Genomic DNA, 9,172 nt, shown 5'->3' with positions numbered 1-9,172 from the left:
GCTGCATCAGGAGCTGAGTAGCAGTGACTCTCACATGGAGATCCAAGCGGAGGCATAGTGTGCTGCACCACAATGCTTGCTTCTTAAGCAGCTTCTTTTATTTCTTCTTTGTTACACGCAAGATGAAACATCACAGATGCAATGTTTTAAACTGATATCAAATGAAGTCATTTTACTTTCTTACTGTGATATCAGGATAAATATGTAAACAGATATATTTCAGGAGTGGACGTTCACAACTCAATCTAATGAAATGGATCAAGAATCAAAACTCTTCTCTAGATTACTGTAAATGTAGCCCTTACCTCTGGCTGACCACGCAACTGCTGTATGAACTGCTTCTTTTTTAACCATAGAAAATGGATTATTACTATTAATGTTAACAGTAAAAGTATTTATTAGGAAATAAAAGCAGGATGGGATATTAGAGAACACAATAAAATAGCAATTAATGACAAAGGAATTTTATATTTACTTGTACAATTCATCCTAATTCTTTCTATAGATTAATAGAGCCAACATACTATTTTGAGCAAATCCTCATTCAGTAACGATTTACTAAGAAAATATTGAGTATTTGTGTTTCACTACTCTGCCTCCTTAAGTTACATTTAACTTTTTATTCTATGTTTTCTGTCATTCGTGTGGAGGAAATTTTATGATATTTTTGTAGGGAGGTTGGCAGGGAACTGTGTTTTTTACCTGCTAGACATAGCCGATTATGTTTTCTTTAGACAGTGAACAATGGATATGTTTATATAGCTAGAGAGCTGATTTCTGGTTCACCATTATTTTCTCCCCAAATTCCAGGTATGAGTTCTCCCCAAAATGGTGAAAGAGATTAAATTGTGCCCTTTTTAGTCTGAAGACAAAGCCTTTCTATCACTTTGAAATCTTAGTTTTTTGAAAGACAGTTTTGATGACTCCCCCCTTCTAATTTCTGTATTTTACTCTAACTGAATGTCTGTTTTAGCTTTCCCTGTCAGTCTTAGATTGTAAGCTGCATTTGTACAACTTTTAATTTCCTTAGCATTTTACTTTTCATCACAAAATCACGCAATCCATTACTTAAAAGCTTCAATTTTATTGTTTTGGTTTAGCCTCGATGAAAAATAAATTGCTATTTACTAATATGTTAAAAATATGATTATACTTTGTTACCAATAAGTCTAACTAATAGACAATTTCTTCAGCAACTATTAAGTGAAATTTACCAAGAAAAAATCAAGGATTTCATGCTTAAAATGATATATTTTTGTACCTATAACAGTGATTGGGAGGGTTATTCCAGCAAATATTCTTTATCAAACTTATGTTTTTCCAGAAAGGCCCATGACTAGGAAGACAGTCTCTCAAGAAAGGTTATCAATGTATTTCTACTACATGTTTCTAATTATAAAATTTAAGGAAGGTTAACTTAAGTGCCCAGACTTTTAATATATATAGATAGATGATAGAAAATTGATGTCATTTATAATAGTATCTGGAAGATACTTTATGTTTACTAAGCGTTATTAATTATTTCTATATTACATGGGATAATATATAATCATTATAAGTTATATACATATAAATGGCATATATATACATATATACACACACATATATATATATAAATCATAAATTTGTTTTTTCTCATTTGTAAAGATACTTTGGACCTGCCAGTTGGTTTGAATGTTGCATAGTGGAAAAAAAACATCATTTACGTCACAAGTAATTACTATTATTTGTGAAAACTGGGATGTACTTCCATCAAATCAGAGACAGTATTTTCTAAGTTTATTACCTGCACACACAAAGGCATTCTGCCTTTGTCGTACTTTTAAATTTGTTTTCTAGAGCATCGCTGTCAATGAAGCACTGTTTTTTTCACCAGAGGGAATCAACTAGAACCAGGGAAGGGAGAAAGGCAGTTTTGATGCAGAGGGAATTCCTTGTAGACACAGAAAAGTGGCGGCAGGGATGTGTTCAGCATGAGATGGGGAAAGGATACACAGATGGATACTGAGAACCCAGGAACACACAACTTCTCAGTTATAGACTTTGGGACGCTATCAAAGTGCTAAGATACGAAAAGGTGGAAGTCCAATGTGTTTCAAGGGGAAACCAAAAGCAAAAGTATGTTAATACCCAATTACCTGACCCTCTGGGGCACATTCCCTTCAGGAGGTTTCCTGAAAACACGAGAGAGCGGTGCTAATGTGAAAATGATCATGTGGCATGTTTAGTCAGAATAACACGGAAGTCAGCTCTTTAATCTTCTTCCTCAAGTGCAGATGAGTCCAGGAATCTTTTATAGCACTGTAGGAAACTTACAAATCGTGGGAGAAGCTAACTAATGAAGTTGCCAATAGTGTTTTCTTGGGGAAAAAAAATATATATGTAGCCAAGAGTCATTGAAAGAAATGTTAGTCATGGGAGTAAGAGAAACTGTTTCAGAGTGGTGGAGTTGCTGAGTAAAAGCCAAGGTTCAATGGATATGTTACTAAGTAGTCCCAGGGAAAATAATCAGGAAAAATATCCAACAGAAGCTGCAGAAATGATGAAGTTCTATGCAGAGGTAGGAGGCTAGCAATGATTTTTTCCATGTGGGTCAACTCAACGAGATACGCAGACTAAAAGTCGTTACAGCTCTGTATTCCAGTCCTCAGGTTAACACCAGCTTCCCTTCAATCTAAGCAATATTAATGAGTGTGAGAACAGGTGGGCGTTGAACTATGTGGGAAGAAAGAGTCTAGTTAAGAAGTCGCCTTCTAATTGACAGAAAGCATTCTGATTCAGTTTTGCCACCTTGGAGATAATACTTATACTCAAAATTATTATTTGAGTCATAAATAGAATATTAGCAGTTCAGGCAAACATTAGCACAAATAAGATATTTGGAACAAAGCAGCACCATGAAAACAATTAACAAAAAACTTAACCAAAGCAGAACAAAACAAAAACCTCTCCACATTTTAATTTTAGCAAAGAAAGTATAAATGCTATTACATAAGTATGCTTTGGTACACATGATGTGCCTTGATACAATTGTTTCAAAAGGTGTCTACACAATTTTTTCATGTAGTAACTCACTCAAAAATGTATATTAACATCAATTTATAATTTAAAATCCTTAAACAAAGGGATAATGGAAAGGATTCTTGGGACATGAAATGAAACAGTATTGTCCCCAACAAGACAACTTGAAAGCCAAAATTTTCCCACATTAAGTTCTAGTAATCAAATTTCCCTTATTACAATATTTTCATTTACAAGCTTGAATAATCAAGATGTTCCCCAGAGATTTTTCTCTGATGATTAGCAGTCAGTGTCATTACATATTGATTCTGATTTATCTGGCACTCAAAAGCTTATGATAAATATGAGCTAAGAAATATTTTTAATTTCATTATCATTATTTATTTGATAAATGTTATATTATTTTTAAAGCATATTTTACTTTTCTAAAGATTTTTAAAATTTATTTTTACTGAAAGGGCAGATAGACAGAGAGGAGAGACAGAGAGGAAGATCTTTCATCCAATGATTTACTCCCCAAGTAGCCACAATTGCCGGAGCTGCACCAATTCAAAGCCAGGATCCTCTACCAGTCTTCCATACAGCTGCAGTGTCCCCAGTCATTGGGCCATCCTCAACTGCTTTCCCAGGCCACAAATAGGGAGCTGGATGGGAGCAGGGCTGCCGGGATTAGAACCAGTGTCTATATGGGATCCCAGTGCATGCAAAGCGAGGACTTCAGCTGCTAGGCTACCACTCACCCTGGGCCCAAAGCATATTTTATTTTTACTTGAAGATTAGAATTATAGGGAGAAAGAGAGGCAGAGGGAGAGAGGAGAGAAGAGGAGAGAGAGAGAGAGAGAGAGAGAGAGAGAGAGATTTTCCAGCCCCTGAATTTCCCCCAATGGCCACAAAGGCCAGAGCCAAGCAAATCTGACGCCATTAGCTAGGTTCTTCTTCCAGGTCTCCTGCATGGATGCAGGGGCCTAAGGACTTGAGTTATCCTCTATTGATTTCCTAAGCCATAAGCAGGGGCTGGATCCGAAGTGGAAGAATTAGAACTCAAACTGGTGCACATATGGGTTCCTGGCACTGCAGGAGGGAGCTTAGTGTACTACACCACAGCACCTGCCTCAGGTGTTATAGTCTTAATAATAAGGATACATTTAAAACAAAATCTACCAATTTCATGGACATGCTTCTATAAATGTAATATTAATGCTTGTAATATTTGTATTCAAAGTAAAACCACAAAAGGGCAAAATGTCAATTAATTCACAAATGAGTAGTTGTGTTTGATACAATGGGAGAGCCTCCAACAATGAAATTAACTCACTATGGAAACTGGCGATAATATAAATGAATCTCAAATGCATTATTCTAGATAAAACAAATTCTAATGGAATAGATTACATTAGCTATGACTTATGCGATCTGATCACAAAGCCAAACTATGTAATGGAAATCAGATTAGTGTCTGGGGGAACTTGGGCTTTTTTGAGACAATGCAAACACAGGTAGAACGGCACTTTGAAGGTGATGGAAACAATGTGTATCTTGTCACTGGTGATAGATTTTGCCTCTTTCAAAGTTCATCAATATGTGCTTAGACATCTAACAAGATTAGATGACTATTGGAAAGTATGCTCAATAAAGTTGCCCTAAAGATATTAAGTAAATTAGATGTGGCTTTAGAGAAAAAAAATATGTTGAGGAAATTTACACATACTGAGTCCAACTATTAACACTTCAACATGCCTGCGATTTATGGTAGTAATTTTTCTATTTTTATTTACCATGTACATATTTGATTATGGTTGCATAACTAAAGGGAGGAAGGTAGGGAAAAGCAGGAAAGTGGAAAGAGAATATTATTGTTCTTAGAACTGCATCTATGAACCACCTTAAATTAATGCTCTTTGTATTAATATTATGATAACACAAAAAGGTAAATTACCAGATAGCAAAACAATATTGAAGCAGTACAAATTTCAGAGGAAGGCAGAAAAGGAAGAATTGTCATGTGATTTAAGGCTGATTAGAACAAACTATATCTTTGACTCAGAAAATTTGGCAGTTAATGTAACCTGTGCATTTATATAGCAGTAAATATTATCTAGCTCAGAGTTTTAGTGAGATTACATTCTGGACTACTCTATTCTTTTAATCCAAGGCAGGGGATAGAAAGATAAGACAACCCAAAGTAAATGTTTTATAGAAATTCACATGATTTTCGAATTGGGTTGACTAGGCTTTCTGTTTAATTATTGCTTACAGTGCTTGTCTATATTCTTTAGGAACAATGCTATTTCACATGGCACTTGCTGAATTATTTACTTAGTAGAAGGTTAAGCTTGCAACTATAAAACACCACAAGGATGTTATTGTAAAAGTTTTAAAATAAAAGTGAAAGAAGAGCAAGTGTGCGAGCATGGGCAGCAGGGAAGGTTATGCTCTTAATTTGTAAAAAAAAAATGTGCTGGAAGAAAAAAGCAAATCCAGAAACTTTTCATAATATGCATTTTCCATGAAATTTTTCAAAGCCTCCAGACAACAGATTTCATTTATTTTGTACCAAAGTAGACTTACAGTTACAATATCTATCAAAAAGAAAGAATCACAAAATCTTCTTATGTTAGTAATTACCAGTTAAGTATGCTGTTCATAAGTGACTACAAGGAATGATTGGTTGTTTGATAACAATCTAGAAACCTTTTTTATTGTTTTATTTTCAATTTGATTCCCACAGTTCTTTCTGCCAATAATAGTATGATTAACTTGGATACCTGGAATGATGGGTAAAAGTAGATAAACATATATTTGTCGACATTTAAGGAATCCACAGGGGGGAGGGGAGGGAGAGGGATGGGGGGATTCCCAGAGCATATGAAACTGTCACATAATGCAGAATAATTAATAAAAAAGTAGATAACAATAAAGAACAATGTTGCTTTGAGCAAAAGAAGTAGACTAAAGAAATTATTGATCTTATAATAATTATTGCAAGTGTTTTACTGAGCAACATTGACCTCTTTTGAGTGGATCCAAAATCAACTTCACGGTAAGGAGGCAAGGATTTTGCCAGCAGAAATAGCCCATTAATTATGACATACCTTACCAGGTAGGGCACAAAGATTAGTTACTCCTCACTAAGGTATTGAAGATTTCTCTGCACACCCCTCCTAAAACGGTTCTGCACCTCAATTATTGACATATGCCTTGTTAGAGTTATAAGCCAGTTTAGACTATCCTAAAATCTGCCAAGTTCAGCAAAAGTATGCTTCAACACTATCAAATGCTAAATACTAAAATGAAAAAAGACATGAGACAGCTGACTAGCCATTTTGAGGTGTGTAGAAGCCGGTAGAATATAAACTAAAATTGAAATGCCAAGAAAGTAGTCACAGGATGTGGTTAAGAACTTGCATTTTTTTAACATATTGGTTACTCAATACCATGTCAATTAATTCCATAATGTTGTAAATTGTTGTTGATGTTATGATGTGGCTTTAAATTGATCGGGATGATATTCTGCCAGCACTGCCTTCAGACCAGAGATGATCTCTTGAAGAAACCATTGAATTTATCTGGACAATAAGATGCTGGACACTATGCTTGGTATACACTTGCAATGAAAGAATCTTGACTGAATTTGATTTGTAATACAGCAGCAAGGTGGAGAAATCCACCATGGGGGGCAGGGTACGGGAAGGGGTTGGGGGAATCCCAGAGCCTATGAAACTGTGTCACATAGTGCAATGCAATTAATAAAAAATTAAAAAGAAAAGGAAAAAATATGATTTACGATGTTCTGTATCTTCACATTTTAATTTATTCTTATTCTTATAATGGCTATGAGAAATGGAGAGGAAATTATTTGTAACTTTTAAAGATTATTAAAAGAGCAGGTGTTAAACCCATTCAAACTGCTAAATTAATCCTGTGATTTTATATTCTGAGACCTTCAATATGTCATATTTGTTCTCCAGACCTAGGATATTTTCAAGGAGAACAACCTCTGGACTCTCCTTCGTATCTGTTGGGTTTTGATACTATAAATGATTGGGTTCATCAAGGGTGGGAAAAGGATATAGACGTTGCCCATGAGTACATGAACCAGCGGTGAGAGATGTTTCCCAAAACGGTGCACCATAGTCAGACCAATGATGGGGATGTAGAAAACCAAAACAGCACAGATGTGAGATACACAGGTCTGCAAAGACTTCATTCTTTCCTCCCTGGATGCAATCGCTAAGACAGTGCGCAGGATCGTGATGTAGGAGACGAGTATGAGCACAGCATCCAACAGCAGAGTGCAGACAACTAGTGCCAGTGCATAGAAACTGTTGAAGCGGATGTCTGAGCAGGCCATCCTTATTAAATCTTGGTGTAGGCAGAAGGAGTGAGAGAGGATATGAGCACGGCAATAATTTAAGAATCCTAGGCGAATAATGACTGGAGGTATGAGTAAAGAACTCCTACATAGTATTGCCACCCCAATCTTCACAATTTTGGCATTAGTGAGGATGGAGGAATAGCGTAGTGGGTTGCAAATGGCGATGTAGCGGTCAAAGGCCATAGCTAGGAGCACAGAGGACTCCATGAAAGACAGACCGTGGATGAAATAGGACTGTGCAATGCAGGATTCCAGGCTGATCTCTCTGACAAGCCCCCAAAGGACCCCCAGGACTGTGTGCACAGTAGACAGGCCCATACACAGGTCAGTGACGGCCAGCATGGCCAGGAAGTAGAACATGGGCTGGTGCAGGCTCACCTCAGTGCGGATCACATGGAGCACCATGCAGTTTCCCAGGAAAACCATAACGTAGATGGTGCAGAAAGGGATGGAGATCCAGAGATAGTGAACTTCTAGGCCAGGAAACCCAGTGAGCAAAAAGCTGGAATAGCTGAAATTTGAGATCAGGAGAGCAGACATCAATAGAAGACTGAAAGTATTTCTGAAGCAAATTGTAAATTACATGAAGTTGTGATCCCCTACTTAACAGTAGTGTGTGTCTGACTTTTGGAAGTACAAAAAGTAAACAAAGCAGTTTCCATAAGTTTCATAAACTGAGCAAATCAAAAATTTGATCCTTAACTTTTAGAGTGAATTAATAGTTTTAACTTGTAGAGTGAATTAGTAACGTTAATTAAATCATGTTATGCAATCATTGTCTTCCAAGGGCAACCTCTGGGCGTCTGTGTTCATTCCCAAAGACTGCACGTGATCACTTATGTGAGTCACTGCCAGGACTGCTATTACCCTCAGGAGAGTGGAAATACACAAGCCATCATTTTGTTTGGCACTGAACCCTTCTTTCTCCCCAAAGCTCAAAATATCTCCAGGGAAATGGGCAAGTCCGTATCAACAGACCCTGCAGTACATGACACTTTTGCAGGAATAAAGAAACTAAGTGTAATTAGTCATTTTTTGCATATTTTAGGTGGTTGATCATCTCTCCAAATTGTTTTCTTATTTAAATTTATGTTTCCATATTTTCTTGTACTTTTTTATGTAAGATTACTGTATTTTCCAAATATATATTTCTAGTTACACTTTTCATTGGCAAGATGATATAAACTTAGAAGCACCAAAGAAGTATTTGATAGTATCGATTTGCCTATGAATTTGCTACTTATTTTCAGATATAACAAATCCAGCTATTTATTCATAGTAATCTTTATCATTAAATAGCCCTACAAGAGTTTCTCTAGGCCTAGTCACCTGTAGATCTAGATTCCATAGGCACAAATTTCAACCCCTCTTTCTTTCTGAGTCCTTAAGGAAACATGCTGTGTGTGCTTTGCTTAAGAGAAATTATGAATTTACTTTGCAAGACCAATTATAGAATTTCAAAGTCTAAGTTGGGCCTCTATAGAAGTCTTCAAAAGTCATTTGTATAGTTAAATGATAACAAAATACTTTTCATTTCGGCCAAGCCTCTCAAATAACGTATTATTATAATTTATTCTTATAGTTACAAACAAATAATTTATTCTTACAGTTACAGACAAGCAGGCTGGCCAGAAAATGAGCCTGGTTAGGGCTATTGGGGGCCATCCCAACTAGGGTACAGTTCCTGCTTGCGTGTGCAAGGGCCAGGTGATTGCACACTGCACTGGGCTGGGCCACAACACATGTCGATTTTTGTGGGAATAGGGATCAAGGACG

The 9,172-nt window shown here is 36.4% G+C and overlaps 1 protein-coding gene across 1 annotated transcript; it reads right to left on the bottom strand.

Annotated features, from left to right (window-relative positions):
- Nucleotides 1-6,991: 6,991 nt before the first annotated feature.
- Nucleotides 6,992-7,936, bottom strand: LOC101520110 (olfactory receptor 51V1-like). Its single transcript, XM_004590081.2, has one exon. It carries the CDS (start codon nucleotides 7,934-7,936, stop codon nucleotides 6,992-6,994), a length of 945 nt encoding a protein of 314 aa, XP_004590138.2.
- Nucleotides 7,937-9,172: the final 1,236 nt, after the last annotated feature.

Source organism: Ochotona princeps, chromosome 4 (assembly GCF_030435755.1).
Source record: "Ochotona princeps isolate mOchPri1 chromosome 4, mOchPri1.hap1, whole genome shotgun sequence".
Taxonomy (NCBI): Eukaryota; Metazoa; Chordata; class Mammalia; order Lagomorpha; family Ochotonidae; genus Ochotona; species Ochotona princeps.
Note: the sequence above shows the minus strand (reverse complement) of the source record. Positions and strands in the feature narration are given on the sequence as shown.

Excerpts from the sequence above, each read along its gene's own strand:
- LOC101520110 (XM_004590081.2), bottom strand. The coding sequence starts at position 7,936 with ATGTCTGCTCTCCTGATCTCAAATTTCAGCTATTCCAGCTTTTTGCTC.